The sequence below is a fragment of the Bombina bombina genome, chromosome 4 (assembly GCF_027579735.1).
Source record: "Bombina bombina isolate aBomBom1 chromosome 4, aBomBom1.pri, whole genome shotgun sequence".
In the NCBI taxonomy this organism is placed as follows: domain Eukaryota; kingdom Metazoa; phylum Chordata; class Amphibia; order Anura; family Bombinatoridae; genus Bombina; species Bombina bombina.
Genome location: NC_069502.1, coordinates 794,526,431 through 794,543,309, shown reverse-complemented (window position 1 = coordinate 794,543,309; position 16,879 = coordinate 794,526,431). Strand labels below are relative to the sequence as shown.

The window sequence follows — 16,879 nt, the reverse complement described above, 5'->3', positions numbered from 1 at the left end:
CCCATATAGCGGACTATCATGGGGCGGTTACTCTACAAAGGATCTTAGATTGGCATAGATCTAGGGAAACAAAGGCATGGGTAGCGATAGATTCCCACATTCTGAGGGTCCCGGAGGTGGGCGCGCTTTGTTGGGTACCAAAAGAATTGAGACCTCCCCAATACACAGACTTAAGCAAAAGAACAAGGGGATATGGGAACGCGCTGTAAAAAAACAGCATATGAGAGGTAAAGAACTATATAAGGAATGTGGATTACACAAGAGTATAATAAAGTTTATATTTGTTTATAATTATATTACAATAAGCGATGCCGGCATCTGATACAAAGTAAAATAGTACAATTAAAATAGGATGAGAATCAGCATAAATTATATATGCTGATTCTCATCCTATTTTACTTTGTATCAGATGCCGGCATCGCTTATTGTAATATAATTATAAACAAATATAAACTTTTTTATTATACTCTTGTGTAATCCACATTCCTTATATAGTTCTTTACCTCTCATATGCTGTTTTTTACAGCGCGTTCCCATATCCCCTTGTTCTTTTTCTATTTTGGTTTGATGTTAGGAGGTGCACTTACCTTTTGGGAATAGCATTTGAGATTTGAGCGTTGTATCTTATACCTACCCTGTTGTTTTGACACAGACTTAAGCATACATAAACACACATTTGACACCTGGGATAGCATACTCACACGAAAGAAACATATCTCAGGGACGCGTTCTCCCTTATTCCCCATCCCAATAAATGCAGAATTAGTAGGGGGATTGGACAAAGGCAAACAAAGGTTACTAGAGTGGGGGCATTCAATACCATTGAAGAGGTTTATACAGAATGGAAAATTAGATAACAGAGAAAACTTAACAGTTGCAGAAGGTAGATATTCTACCTGGCTGAAATACTCACAACTGGTACATTTTATACATACCTCCCCGCATAAACAGGAGTTATTAAGAGAATTAACACCTTATGAAACACTATGCTCTAACACATACTCTCAATCTCAAAAAGGCTTATACAATCTGAGCATGCCTTGACCCTGCCAACATACACATCTAAGTGGCAAGAAGAGCTGGAACACAACATGACAGGGGAAGATTGTGCGAGAATTTTTAAAAACGCCAAGAAAATCTCAATGTCCCCTCAATTATTAGAATTAAATTTCAAAGTTCTTATGAGATGGTATCTTACCCCTTCAATGTCACACTCTATCTACCCAAACGCTAGTGATAGATGCTGGAGAGGATGTGAGGAAAGAGGGAGCTACCTACATATGTGGTGGAGTTGCGGGAAACTCAAAAAATTTTGGTTAGACATAGAAAGATGTTATAAACAGATACTAACAAATGACTTTACACTAACACCCAACATGGCCCTGCTGAACGACACAACAAAGATCCTTTTACATCTAGGACTAACAGGGGCAAAGGCATTAAATTGCTCTAAACTGGAAGAACCAGACCCCACCAACGATCCCTGCTTGGAAGGAGAGAGTAGCTGATATATTGGTAATGGAAGAGTATGGCTATATGAGAAGAAATAAACTACATTTTCTAGCAGAAATTAGGTTTTTATGGGATGAAATGTTCACAGGCTCTAATGCAAACTCTGGCTGAACACGATAGAATAATCACAATAATGGTAGAGTCAGTATTTCAGCTGTGCTTTACGGAGAGAAGCGCAAAATTACACGCCTCCTTGGTGTCTCACCACGCCTATATCAGCACCCACTAGCAAGGAGAGAGAGTGACGCAAACATAAAAGATCTTTTAACAAGATAACTAAAAAGAACCCAACCTTCCAACTGCATGGAGGAGCATGGCGGACGGAGTCTTTTCCTTTCTTTTCGGTTCTTTATGTTAAAAGTTCACCGTTTAGATAAAGTTTTCATATCATAAACACAAGCACTTCACCCTATTCATCGGAATAATAGACTGCTACCCAATTAACAATGAGGTGAATAAAAGAAGGACTTTGTTATAAATAAATGATAATACAAATGTTAAGCATTACGAATAACATGTAACCACATATACGTTACCTTGTGTTGTTAAGATGTAAGTGTGAATCAACAATAAAGCTTTTGAAAATCAAATTTTTTTATATATATATATATATATATATATATATATATATACATATATACATATATATATATATATATACATACATACATACATATACACACGTGTCTCTTAACAAGGACAATGTTATCTGAAACCAGTTCTATATGTAATCAAATAAGTATTAATAAGTTTCTCTCCTGTGTGAGTCTACAATACAAAATATAAAAAATATAAAAAGAGCTTGCAGAGTAACCAGTTAACTCGGTGTAATATTACATACCGATATGGAATATTAATATGGTAAAGTACCTGTCATAAAGAGACAAACTAAAAAAAAAAAAGTCTGGTGCTGTTGTGAGAAAGAATGTACACACAGTGCAGTCACAATATCTCCAATATTACCAATAATATGCTCCTAATGTCCTAACTCCCAACCTGTAGATTTTCACAATAAATTAAGTGATGGCTTGGATACTGAACAATATCACTAGACTTAACAACCAAAGGGTTACTAAATATGCAATTATGTGCACTTACAGCTGTAATCCATGTACGTCACACACAATATATGTGCACAATCATCTGTAACCCACATACCTCCCACACAACACCAATGCTACCTTCAGACATAACATACACACACACTCACCTGTAATACGGTGTTCTTGAGACAGAACACACATGCTCACTCACCTGCAAATGGTATCCCTCAGACACATGCACACTTACCTGTGACCTGCATCTCTCAGACACAACATATGTGCAAACTCACCTGTAACCGGTTTCCCTCACACACACATGCACAATTACCTGTAACCTATGTCCCTCAGACACATCACAAGTGCACACTTACCTGGGCTGATGCTGTCACTGGTTTCCTCATCTGGTGCTTCCAGCTGATGCCTCACACACAGATCTTCTGTTATCTCAACTTTCACTATATCAGTGTTATCTTCATCTGTACAAATAAAGCAGATTCAATTTTTATATCACATGAGCTAGTTTTTATAACTTTACCATCAAAAACAGTTTCTGCATTTCTCAGACAGACAATAGCACCAAATTCACACATTCTACTTTCTCCCTCTCATCCTTTTTTAACCGTGATTCTCTATATTCCAGTATAAAACTACACCATGAACTAAACAAGAGTTAAACTCACTGTGTTATCTGCGCTTATAAACCACACAGTAAACTACAAGGGAGAGAAGTAAGTAACTGTGTGCATAGCCCCGGCAGACTCTCACGTATTACTACTCACCTGCAGGGAGGGAGAGCAGTAAGTAACTGTGTGCACAGCCCCGGCAAACTCTCACGTATTACTACTCACCGGCAGGGAGGGAGAGCAGTAAGTAACTGTGTGCACAGCCCCGGCAGACTCTCACGTATTACTACTCACCGGCAGGGAGGGAGAGCAGTAAGTAACTGTGTGCACAGCCCCGGCAGACTCTCACGTATAACTACTCACCGGCAGGGAGGGAGAGCAGTAAGTAACTGTGTGCACAGCCCCGGCAGACTCTCACGTATTACTACTCACCGGCAGGGAGGGAGAGCAGTAAGTAACTGTGTGCACAGCCCCGGCAGACTCTCACGTATTACTACTCACCGGCAGGGAGGGAGAGCAGTAAGTAACTGTGTGCACAGCCCCGGCAGACTCTCACATATTACTACTCACCGGCAGGGAGGGAGAGCAGTAAGTAACTGTGTGCACAGCCCCGACAGACTCTCACGTATTACTACTCACCGGCAGGGAGGGAGAGCAGTAAGTAACTGTGTGCACAGCCCCGGCAGACTCTCACGTATTACTACTCACCGGCAGGGAGGGAGAGCAGTAAGTAACTGTGTGCACAGCCCCGGCAGACTCTCACGTATTACTACTCACCGGCAGGGTAGGAGCAATGTATTTCAGTCTGATGACTATTCATGTCATCTGTCTCATCCTCTTCCTTCACATTTAATAGCATAGTGCCCGGGTTTTCCTCTAGACGCCCTGTAATTACAGAAGGAAGTTACCTGGTAGAGCACAGTACAGGGTATAACATAGTCTTATAAACAGAATTAGTGCAAACCTAATAATTCAGCTGATAGTAACACACACTCAAACAAAAAATCATATATAAATAAGAACCAGCTATGGGTAAAACTATCATCTTGGAAAAGTGTAATTATTTTGTTTGTAACTCCTTGGTCTCACACTCGGGTAAATGATCTTACATGAGAGTCTATACCAGTACTGTGAGGTTTTACATGACTGATATAATAAAATCTACACAAATAAACCTAAAAGGAAAAGCTTGCTGCCTGTTTTACTTTTATCTGTACACACATAACAGTTGTGGTTTGTGATATACACAATACAGGGCTAAGCAGGTGATCCTAATAGAGGTGTCAGCACGCAGTAAACCCGGGAAGCTGGATAGCTAATAACACCTTATGAGAATTAGTGCCATTTACAAAGGAGAAAAGGGTCGGCTCAGATCTACATAAAACTGGCAAATAGGAAGCAGCGTGTTGTGTGCAGCAGAAAGATCAGATAGACAAGCAGGATACTAGTGACAGGAAGTACCGGCTAGACACCATCATAATATTAGCAGCACCTCCAGCGTCGTACATACTTCTGCCCCCAGCTACACACTGAAGAGCTGCACCATATCCTATAATATAAAAGGCCTAGTGTGTTTGCCCGAAGCCGTCATGCATAGTAGAGACAGCACGAGGACAAACAGACCTGAGAGGGGGGAGAGAGAGAGGGGGGGGAGACAGCGCAAAAGAGAGAGGGGGAGAGAGCGCAAAAGAGAGAGGGGGAGAGAGTGCGTAAAAGAGAGAGGCGGAGAGAGTGCGCAAAAGAGAGGCGGAGAGAGAGCGCAAAAGAGAGGCGGAGAGAGAGCGCAAAAGAGAGGCGGAGAGAGAGCGCAAAAGAGAGAGGCGGAGAGAGAGCGCAAAAGAGAGGGGGAGAGAGAGAGAGCGCAAAAGAGGGAGAGAGAGAGCGCAAAAGAGAGGGAGAGAGAGCGCAAAAGAGAGAGGGAGGGAGAGAGCGAGCGCAAAAGAGAGGGGAGAGCGAGCGCAAAAGAGAGGGGGAGAGAGAGCGCAAAAGAGAGGGGGAGAGAGAGCGCAAAAGAGAGGGGGAGAGAGAGCGCAAAAGAGAGGGGGAGAGAGAGAGCGCAAAAGAGGGGGAGAGAGAAAGCGCAAAAGAGGGGGAGAGAGAAAGCGCAAAAGAGGGGGAGAGAGAAAGCGAGAGAGCGCAAAAGAGAGGGAGAGAGAGAGCGCAAAAGAGAGGGGAAGAGAGAGAGCTCAAAAGAGAGGGGAAGAGAGAGAGCGCAAAAGAGGGGGAGAGAGAAAGCGCAAAAGAGGGGGAGAGAGCGCAAAAGAGAGAGAGAGCGCAAAAGAGAGGGAGAGCGCAAAAGAGAGGGGAAGAGAGAGAGCGCAAATGAGAGAGAAAGCGCAAAAGAGGGGGAGAGAGAGCGCAAAAGAGGGGGGGAGAGAGCGCAAAAGAGAGAGAGAACGCAAAAGAGAGGGAGAGAGAGCGCAAAAGAGAGGGGAAGAGAGAGAGCTCAAAAGAGAGGGGAAGAGAGAGAGCGCAAAAGAGAGGGGAAGAGAGAGAGCGCAAAAGAGAGGGGAAGAGAGAGAGCTCAAAAGAGAGGGGAAGAGAGAGAGCTCAAAAGAGAGGGGAAGAGAGAGAGCTCAAAAGAGAGGGGAAGAGAGAGAGCTCAAAAGAGAGGGGAAGAGAGAGAGCTCAAAAGAGAGGGGAAGAGAGAGAGAGCTCAAAAGAGAGGGGAAGAGAGAGAGAGCTCAAAAGAGAGGGGAAGAGAGAGAGAGAGCTCAAAAGAGAGGGGAAGAGAGAGAGCTCAAAAGAGAGGGGAAGAGAGAGAGCTCAAAAGAGAGGGGAAGAAAGAGCGCAAAAGAGAGGGGGAGAGAGAGCGCAAAAGATAGGGGGAGAGAAAGCGTAAAAGATAGGGGGAGAGCGCAAAAGAGGGTGGGGGAGAAAGCAAAAAAGACAGGGGAAGATAGGGAGCAAAATAGAGGGGGAGAGAGGGAGCAAAAGAGAGGTGGAGCGAGAGAGAGCGCAAAAGAGAGGTGGAGTGAGAGAGAGCGCAAGAGAGGTGGAGCGAGAGAGAGCGCAAAAGAGAGGTGGAGCGAGAGAGAGCGCAAAAGAGAGGTGGAGCGAGAGAGAGCGCAAAAGAGAGGTGGAGCGAGAGAGCGCAAAAGAGAGGTGGAGCGAGAGAGAGCGCAAAAGAGAGGTGGAGCGAGAGAGAGCGCAAAAGAGAGGGGGAGAGAGCGCAAAAGAGAACGGGAGAGAGCGCAAAAGAGAGGGGGAGAGAGCACAAAAGAGAGGGGGAGAGAGACGGCAAAAGAGAGGGGGAGAGAGCGCAAAAGAGAGGGGGAGAGAGCAAGGGGTGGGACCGCTGTACTGCAAAAAATGGCCTGTGTAAACAGGTTTTAGGACTAGTTGTATATAATACGTTTATATAGCCAGCGGTAACAGAATATTAGATGCCTCAGTGTTGCACACAGTGACGTTGTCTGAAGCACACAGCTAGGGTAAAAACAAGCAATGCTTCTTATGTTATTACATTTACCTTGTTCACTTAGTATCCTTTGTTCAAATTTTGCTTCTTCCCATGACAAAATACCTAAGTATGCATGTGCCTGTAGCACTGTATGTAGAGCACACTCAAATAACAAAAAGGTAATCCAGCACACACTAAAAAGCTGGGTGCAAAGCTGCTGCAGGGTACTACACAAACCCTGAAGTGATATCCAAGAATTCCAAAAGAACAGCAGCACTTCAATACAATGAATCTTTATTGCAGCATCAGCAAAAACAGCAGCCACGTTTCGGACAACGTGTCCTTATTCATGCTATACATACATAATTTCCTTTCTACCTTATAAACCATCAGTGGACACACCCACCTGTACTTAATTAACCATTATATATACCACATGTTTATATACATTTTTCAATGCAATGAGTATTCACTAATTACACATTATAGAATAAAACTATTTGATTTTAGAGGAATCACATATCAAGAAAATTCAAAAAAATGTATTAAAACACTGAATGGTCATAATCTTTATTTCCAAAAGGATTCTCTCTGCTTTAAATATTGCTCTATCGACCCCCCAACCCCCGCATGAAAGAGAAAACATGTTCTATTATCTGAAACCTTAGTTGGCTGACACTATGGTTTGCCTGCATAAAATGTGTAGCTACAAGAGATTTAATATTCTGTCTTCTGATATTTGATTGTGTTCAGTTATCCTCTCTCTCACACTGCAGGTCGTTTCTCCAATATAAATAAGCCAACATGGACATTTTAGCAGATAAATAACGTAATCCGTATTTCATGTAAAAAAAAAACTTTTGTCAAAAATTTACGGCTTGTCTGAGGATGTGCAAAAATAGATCCCTTTATCATGATATTACGAGAGCAACCTAGTGTCAGTCAACGAAGGTTTCAGATAATAGAACATGTTTCCCCTTTCAGGCAGGGGGGGGGGGGGGGGGGGCGATAGAGAGCAATATTTAAAGCAGAGAGAATCCTTTTGGCTTTTCAATTTAAATTCTTTAATACCAATGGGTATGAATAAAGATTGTGACCTTTCAGTGTTTTTATGATTTTTTTTTTATTTTCTTGATATGTGATGATTCCTCTAATATCTGTTAGTTAGTTTTATTCTATAAATGTGTAATTAGTGATCACTCGTAATAAAAAATGTATATACATTTCAACATGTGGTATATGTAATGGTTAATTAAGTACAGGTGGGTGTGTCCAATGAGGGTTTAAAAAGGTAGAAAGGAAATGATGCATGTATAGCATGAATAAGGACATGTTGTCCGAAACGTTGCTTCTGTTTTTGTTGATGCTTCAATAAACTTGTGAAAGATTCATTATATTGCAGTGTTATTGCATTATATTGCTGTTCTTTTGGAATTCTTGTAGAGCACACTCCCCAGCCTACTTCTGTATACTCTCATGATAAACATTGCTGCCTATAAATCTTGCTCCTTAGCCTACCTCAGTATGCTCTTGTGACAAGCACCGCTACCATATATAAAGCACACTCCTGAGTCTACCTCAGTATGCTCTTGTGACAAACACTGTTTCCATAAATTCTGCCTGCTCCTGTGCCTACTTCAGTATGCTCTCATGACAAGCACTCCTGCCATATACACAGCATGCTCCTGAGTATCCTCTCATGACAAGCACTGCTCTCATATATAGAGCGTGCTAAGCATACCTTAATTGTACTGCCTATCTAAATAATGTCAGTGTAATTTTTAAGTCCATGACCCTATAACATGTTTAACTGTTGCCATCCTGCTGCTCTCTTCAAAGCTGATCTCTTATTTTAACCCTTTACAAGTGCCAGTTGTTGATGCTCTGCACGTTTACGCTAGGTGCCACCATCTTGGAGTGTAGGTATTCTCGCACCCTGGGACAGAAACATTGCGCATTCAGAGAACAGTTGCCGGCTTTTTACCATCTGTACTGTGCACCTGTGGTTTGTGTGTGTGACTAACCTGGAGCTTTACATTTTTGCAGCCCCTGCATTGCTCTATATTAGTCATGTGGCTTTTAAAAAAAAAAATATATACAGAAAGGTACATCTAACAGTGCAATCTCATGAATACAACAGTTTTAGGGAAGACCAGTAAAGATTAGACGCATATTCACATCAAAATAGTAGCTTAGTGTTTCTCACAGAATCTTGATGAGAAAGTTACACAAGAAATAATTAGATTAAATATCAGAAGGTAGGGAGGACAGGTATTCTTCCCAGTAAAATGATAGAAGTAATAGAAGTCTGTAGGAACGGTCTGATGAGGATGATATTTTTCTAATGATAATAACATTGTAATATTAGGTCTCCAGTCTTGTATAGTAGGTATTGAATTTTTTTTCATAGCCTTGGTATCAATTGCCTAGCACCACTTATCGGTAGATAGTCAAGCGTTTATTTATATTTGCATTTTATTTCAGTCGGTTCGTTAAATAGGAATATTAAGGGGTCTAGAGGTTTGTCATGATATAGGGTACGTTTGATTTCTGTGTGTATGTTTTGCCAGAAGGGCTTTAATATTGGGAATTCCCACCATATATGTGTAAGTCGACAACCTCTCCAACAAGTAGCATCTGAATTTGGGAATATTTTGGCTAGCCTACTTAGGTTGAGGTACCATCTACAACATAGTAGTTTCAGGTTTGTTTCAGTGATGCTCATAGAGGAGGGTGCTTTGCCCATGTGTCTAAAGATAGTGGTCCAATCTGTTGGTGCAACCATGAAAGATAGTTATTTTTCCCATACTTTTGTGTATACTGGCAATTTTTTAGAGTGTATTTCAATTAATATTTGATATATCATTGATAAGCTCTCTCTAGTGGGAGTGCATACTGAACAGATAGTTTTTAAAGGGATTTAACGATCTGACTAGGTTTGATTTCAATTTATTGTGACTCAAGAAGTGCGAGAGCTGCAAATATGCATACCAGTTATGAAAGGTAGGGATATTTCTATCTACTAACTCATTTTTCGTCATGAGTTTCCCTTTATTTAAGGCTGTATAACATGGTATTAGAGTGTGAATGTTAAAGGAATAGTCTAGTCTAAATTAAACTTTAATGGTTCAGATAGAGCATGCACTTTTAAGCAACTTTCTAATTTATTCCTATTATAAATTTTTCTTTGTTCTCTTGGTATCTTTATTTGAATGTAAGCATAGGAGCCAGCCCATTTTTGGTTCAGAACCTGGGTAACACTTGTTGATTGGTGGCTACATTTAGACACCAATCAGAAAGCGCTATTCAGGTTCTGAAACAAAAATGGGCTGGCTCCTATGCTTACATTCCTGTTTTTTCAAATAAAGATACCAAGAGAACATTTGATAATAGGAATAAATTAAGAAAGTTGCTTAAATTTGCCTGCTCTATCTGAATCACAAAAGTTCAATTTTGACTAGACAGCCCCGTTAAGGTAATCAAATCACTGAGGTCTCTGGTTGGTTACTGTAAATATTATCCCATTCTGATGACAAAACCAGGTGACATGCATGTAACGTCCTGCTCACCTCCTTGTGCATCAGGAAGGTCTGAGGTTTGGTTCTCAGTCTTCTCAGACATGGTCTTGTTCAGCAACTGAATTTGTCAGATATTCTTATAATGTTTCTGCTCTGCTGGCAAACACAGTGATGTATATTGTACGTGATCTTCACAGTAACAGGAGCCTAAACACAGAGAGGGAGAGGGATCTCATGTATAGTTTATGATTGGTAACAAATGGTTTAAAGTGAATATAACAGTGATTACCCAAAAATAAATCAATACATAAACTGTTCTAACAATACATATTTTATGTCACTAATTACAGATCTTTAACCCATTCATTTCTTTGACACCCTGTGCTGAAGCTGTTAACGTTTGTACATCTTTGTATTTAAATTTTTTTTTTGTTCGTTTCCAACAGACTAAAAGTTTTAGAAAACAACTTCAGTTTGCAAAAATATTAAAATTACTCAAATATGATAAAAAAAAAATCATCATATGAATAGCTTTCACAAAGCAGTGAGTCACTTCATTTTGAGGGACCCTGGTGAGTATTACCCAGGGATATAGGCCAAGATATAGAACTTTCTGTTAATTTCTAGTTATCTTGGCCTTCCCTGGTAATACTTACCAGTGAAAATAGTATATAGCAATACACAATAAAAGATGGGTGAGAAAAAATGCAAGTAAAAGATTACAATATACATTAAGTATCAGCATAATGTTTAAAGGGACACTGAACCCAATTTTTTTCTTTTGTGATTCAGATAGAGCATGAAATTTTAAGCAACTTTCTAATTTACTCCTATTATCAATTTTTTTTAATTTTCTTGGCATCTTTATTTGAAATGCAAGAATGAAAGTTTAGATTCCGTCCCATTTTTGATGAACAACCTGGGTTGTCCTTGCTGATTGGTGGATACCGAGCAGGCTGTTTTCCAGAGTGAAAGAGAGGCTGGAGACCAGTTAGCATGACTGACTGACTGTTAAGAGACACACTGCGTGTGTTCTGTGAATTCCTTGCCAGCTGAATCAGTGTATTGGAAACTGATCATCACTACAGCCTCGTTTTGGATCCACTCTCTCTCTGACTTTCAGCTGTTTGTTTTACCATACACACGCTGCTGCAGCTTTCAGCTTCAAGTAGTTCTTCTGTCAAGTCCATTTGTCCTTTCGTTTGGAGACATACAGTCTGTTGAACAGCTGGAAAGGAACAGAGGCACCACAGTGGGGAGCTGATATAAGGAGAGCTGAAGGAGATACCAACTATAACAAAAGTGCCTTATCTATACCTCATACTGGATGAGGTTAAATCACAAATCCCTTGGGGAGGATCCGCTTTCTTAAGAGGACACTCTCATCACCGGACGAAGCAGCAGAGAGATCAAAGGCACTTGGGAACTGTCACAGGAGCTGTTACAATCTGACCTTGCTGTGAACAGCCTACTAATTTCTAAAACTAACTTGCTGAACTAGTTCTACCCTACTCTATGGAAAGAGGATTTGAAAGTTTTTAACCGCAAATACTCCATACCAATAAGGGGGTCCAGTATTCCATACAAGAGGCTTATGCAGACAGCGGATGTTGTGATATATGATTACGTCTCTACTTACCTCATACTGATTGAGGTCATTTCAAGTAAGTGCACACCCATAGGGGAATTGGAAGTCTGAAGAAGCTTTTGGGATCTATATGAACTGCTCAAGTGTCCCAGTATTTGAGTTTTTAGACTTTTTAGTTACTTGCAGTAACTTTTAACCATGATCTTTTCTTTTTAGGTTTTTGTACATATTTTATTTATTTCATATATGTGGTTTTATATATATTATTATTTATACTCTTATATATTAATTGCTGGATAGCGCTAACCTTACCATTCTATTTTCATATATATATAAATATTTAAATAAAGGTAAAGTCACTTCACCAAGTATGTCTTCTAGAAGTAAAAATCAGGAAAAAAAAAAGGGAATAGAATCTCACTGGAACCACATGGGGATCAGGGGAAGCGAGTTTTGTACAGAACTCTAATAATGAAGAGTTGATTAACCCCTTAATGACCACAGCACTTTTCCATTTTCTGTCCGTTTGGAACCAAGGCTATTTTTACATTTTTGCGGTGTTTGTGTTTAGCTGTAATTTTCCTCTTACTCATTTACTGTACCCACACATATTATATACCGTTTTTCTCGCCATTAAATGGACTTTCAAAATCTACCATTATTTTCATCATATCTTATAATTTGCTATAAAAAAATACAAAAGATGTTGAAAAAATGGAAAAAACACACACTTTTTCTAACTTTAACCCCCAAAATATGTTACACATCTACAACCACCAAAAAACACCCATGCTAAATAGTTTCTAAATGTTGTCCTGAGTTTAGAAATACCCAATGTTTACATGTTCTTTGCTTTTTTTGCAAGTTATAGGGCAATAAATACAAGTAGCACTTTGCTATTTCCAAACCACTTTTTTTCAAAATTAGCGATAGTTACATTAGAACACTGATATCTTTCAGGAATCTCTGAATATCCATTGACATGTATATATTTTTTTTTAGAAGACATCCCAAAGTATTGATCTAGACCAGGGGTGTCAAACTTGCGGCCCGCGGGCCTCATGCGGCCCTCAACCTAATTTTGTGCGGCCCACGCCACCTCCATGAAAAATATTAATTATAATACGCTTATTACTTAAAGAGCAAGTGCGCTTACTGTTAGGGATGCACATACATTAAAACATACGTTATTAAAAAGAAAAAGACAGATAAGTGCATAATGATTTCTTTAACACATGCAGTTCATTACTATGATAGCACTGATTTCCCACATCATTTCTGTCCATTCCTTTCCATCATTTTCTCTTTAACTAAAATCAAATACTTTATATATATTTCTATGTATTTATTTTATATTATGTACAACAGGTATGTCTATCACTATTATAAACAGTGGGTCGCAGGTGGAGCGTGTGTGTCACCTTCTTAAAAGCATTAGAGCACATTTCCTCAAGCCAGAGTAAGTTAATTAGGAGTTACAGAACACAATCTTTTGAAATGTATACAGTTATAGCAAATGCCACTGCACTGTTTAGCAATGACAAGATATGTAGGTAGTGTGCGGCCCACGTGAGTTGTACTTGTATGGAAAATGGCCCGCGACTAAAATGAGTTTGACACCCCTGATCTAGACCCATTTTGGCATATTTTATGCCACCATTTCACCGCCAAATGTGATCAAATTAAAAAAAACTTTAGGTTTCTCATTGAAATTATTTACAAACAACTTATGCAATTATGGCATAAATGGTTGTAAATGCTTCTCTGGGATCCCCTTTCTTTAGAAATAGCAGACATGTATGGCTTTGGCGTTGCTTTTTGGTAATTAGAAGGCTGCTAAATGCCACTGCGCACCACATGTGTATTATGCCCAGCAGTGAATGGGTTAATTAGGGAGTATGTAGGGAGCTTCTAGGGTTAATTTTAGCTGTAGTATAGTGTAGGAGACAACCCCAAGTATTGATCTAGGCCCATTTTGGTATATTTCATGCCACCATTTCACCGCCAAATGCGATCAAATTAAAAAAAACGTTACATTTTTCACAATTTTAGGTTTCTCATTGAAATTATTTACAAACAGCTTGTGCAATTATGGCACAAATGGTTGTAAATGCTTCTCTGGGATCCCCTTTCTTTAGAAATAGCAGACATGTATGGCTTTGGCGTTGCTTTTTGGTAATTAGAAGGCCGCTAAATGCTGCTGCGCACCACACGTGTATTATGCCCAGCAGTGAAGGGGTTAATTAGGGAGTTTGCAGGGTTAATTTTAGCTTTAGTGTAGAGATCAGCCTCCCACCTGACACATCACACCCCCTGATCCCTCCCAAACAGCTCCCTTACCTCCCCCACCCCACAATTGTCCCCGCCATCTTAAGTACTTGCAGAAAGTCTGCCAGTACTAAAATGAAAGGTATCTTTGAATATTTTTAAAAAATTTTTTTTTTAGCATATTTACATATGCTGCTATGTAGGATACCCCCTTAGCCCCCAACCTCCCTGATCCCCCCCAAAACAGCTCTCTAACCCCCCCCCTCTGCCTTATTGGGGGCAAAAAAAAAAGGGTTTTATTATTTTTATTTTATTTTTTTCTGTAGTGTAACTTCCCCCCCACAGACTAACATCCCACCAGCCATACCGATCTTGCTAAATTAAAAATAATATCCCCCTTTTTCCCCACTTCAAATTAAAATATTTCTGCGCGCCCCCGGGCATCCCCGCCCACGATCCCACCCACCTCCGCATCATCCAGGGCCATCGATGGCCGCCACCCGCCTCCCACACCGGCTCCCACCCACCAACGAACTTAGCCGTTAATGTCCGGTGCAGAGAGGGCCACAGAGTGGCTCTCTCTGCATCGGATGGCTAAAAATGGTTATTGCAGGATGCCTCGATATCGAGGCATCACTGCAATAACCGGAAAGCAGCTGGAAGCGAGCAAGATCGCTTCCAGCTGCTTTCCACACCGAGGACGTGCAGGGTACGTCCTCAGGCGTTAACTGCCTTTTTTTTTTTTTGAGGACGTACCCTGCACGTCCTCGGTCATTAAGGGGTTAAACAACTCAATGCACTATTCACACCTAAGTTTGATTTAATACAGAGTAATATAACCTCACTAACACTTGAAGTAAAACAATTTGCAACCAGACTTACCTATGCAGAGCAAAGAATATCAGACATTTAGGATGGAGCCTTACAGAGGGAACAGGTACTACGTACCATGTCAGTTCAGATTGAAAATATGAAAAACAAACTAGAGGACCTAGAAAATAGGACCAGAAGAAATAATCTTCACCTTATTGGCCTGACTGAGGATATCTATGAGAAAGACCTCAAAAGATTTGTGGAGGTAGATTTAATGGGTTTATTGAATATTAGAGCTGAAGATCAAAATATAGTAATTGAGAGAATACACAGAATAGGCCCAGAAAGGCAAGAAGAGGGAAGGAACAAAACAGGCAGACCAGTTATTATGAAACTATTGAACTTTCAGGAAAAGGTTAAAATTATGAATGCCTACCGAAAGGTAAATGGTGAAATTAGTTACAAGGGTAGGAAACTTTTGTTGTTTAACGACTTCTCATATGAGACCTCAAACAAACGGCGCTTACTCGCGCCAATATGTACTAAATTGATACAAGAGGGATAGAGAGTTAGACTTCTGTATCCAGCCAGACATAGTATCCACACTAACGCAGGAATCAGGATTTTTACTGAAATTAGTGAAGTTAACGAGTTTCTTAAAGATCATAGCGATAGCTTGGAGAGACAATAAGGTCTATGTATTTTGGATGTTTTTCTTTTTTTCTTCTTTTTTGTCCTCCTTTACTTACTCTTATTACATAAAGATTGTAATGCACATAACCTATGTTTTTAGAAAAATGTTTAGAATTAAACAGAGGGACGGGAAATGGGCTCTTCTTAAAGGGGATTTAGAAGGAAAGGGGAAACTTTTTTTTTTTCTCTTCCCCCCCCCATCTCCTTCCCCCTCTTATGGCACCCCTTTCTCGGTGGACGCATTGTATTGGGGTTATGGAAGCTATGTATTTGGTAAAATGAATCTCAAAATTGTATCGTGGAACATAGGTGGGATTACATCACCTATGAAACGTAAAACTATCTTTAGATACGCAAAAAAATGGGTGTTCAAATACTGTTATTACAAGAAACACATTTGAAGGGGAAGAGGCCGCCAAACTAAATGGGGGATGGGTTAAAGAGGTTATATACACAACAGGACATCAAAGGAAAAAAGGAGTAGCTATCCTCTTTAGTAAAACAATAGATTACAAAATAGATAACCTAGTGAGAGATGGGGAAGGAAGATATATCATAATGGAAGTAGAAATAGGGGATAGAAAACTCGTTATATGTAATGTATATGGCCCAAACGAGGAGGACACAGGATTCTGGCAAATATTGCAGGACAAATTACTTAAGTACCCTGGAAATACTATAATCATAGGAGGAAATTTCAATATTGCTCCCAATGCTACGCTGGACAGATGCAGAGGTAGTAAAGTTCAAGTAGCAAGGGAAAAGACACTAGAAAAAACTACAATAGCGAGAAGAAAAAGAGAAACCCTTACTATAAAAAGATTCCAACAGGATCTAAAAATATTAGACATATATAGAATTATGCATCCTGATGAAAGGGAGTTTACATGCCTCTCGAAATCTAAAAAAACTTTATCCAGGATAGACTACTTTCTCACTTCAGAGAAGTTAACTGACTGTATTCAGGAAACATCTATTGACATGATAACAATATCAGACCACGCCCCCATTGCAATTACATTGAATCCTAAACAAAAGAGTAGGAAGTTTAATCAGTTTTTTTTTCCCGAAATATCTAACAAAAAATATTAAGTTTACAAATTTTTTAAAGGATAAATGGGCTGAATATAAGCGGTTTAATAGCGGCTCTTTTGACAAAACTCATATATACGGGAACGCTGCGAAAGCCGTATTGAGAGGCGAGATTACATCATATCTAATAAGATTAAAAAAAAAAAAAAAAAACGAATCTATACAGACAGCAGATCACTAACTGCCTGATTAATAAATATTCCAATTATATTCAGGAAAAAACCACAGATAATTGGCAGAAATATATTCAGGCTAAAAAAAATAGAGACAATTATTTTATGCAAAATGAAATTAGAGAGAATATAAAGTCTTGCACACAATTTTAT

General features: G+C 39.7%; 1 protein-coding gene across 1 annotated transcript in view; it reads right to left on the bottom strand.

The window, feature by feature from the left end:
- LOC128655600 (oocyte zinc finger protein XlCOF6.1-like) overlaps positions 1-16,879 on the bottom strand; it is an 88,015-nt gene that overhangs the window by 64,283 nt on the left and 6,853 nt on the right. The window contains exons 2-4 of the mRNA XM_053709189.1: positions 10,151-10,306; positions 3,956-4,063; positions 2,927-3,031 (exon numbers count right to left, since the gene is read on the bottom strand). Of these exons, the coding sequence (XP_053565164.1) occupies positions 2,927-3,031; positions 3,956-4,063; positions 10,151-10,202 (265 nt within the window). The 5' untranslated portion in view covers positions 10,203-10,306. The remainder of the gene's footprint in view (positions 1-2,926; positions 3,032-3,955; positions 4,064-10,150; positions 10,307-16,879) is intronic.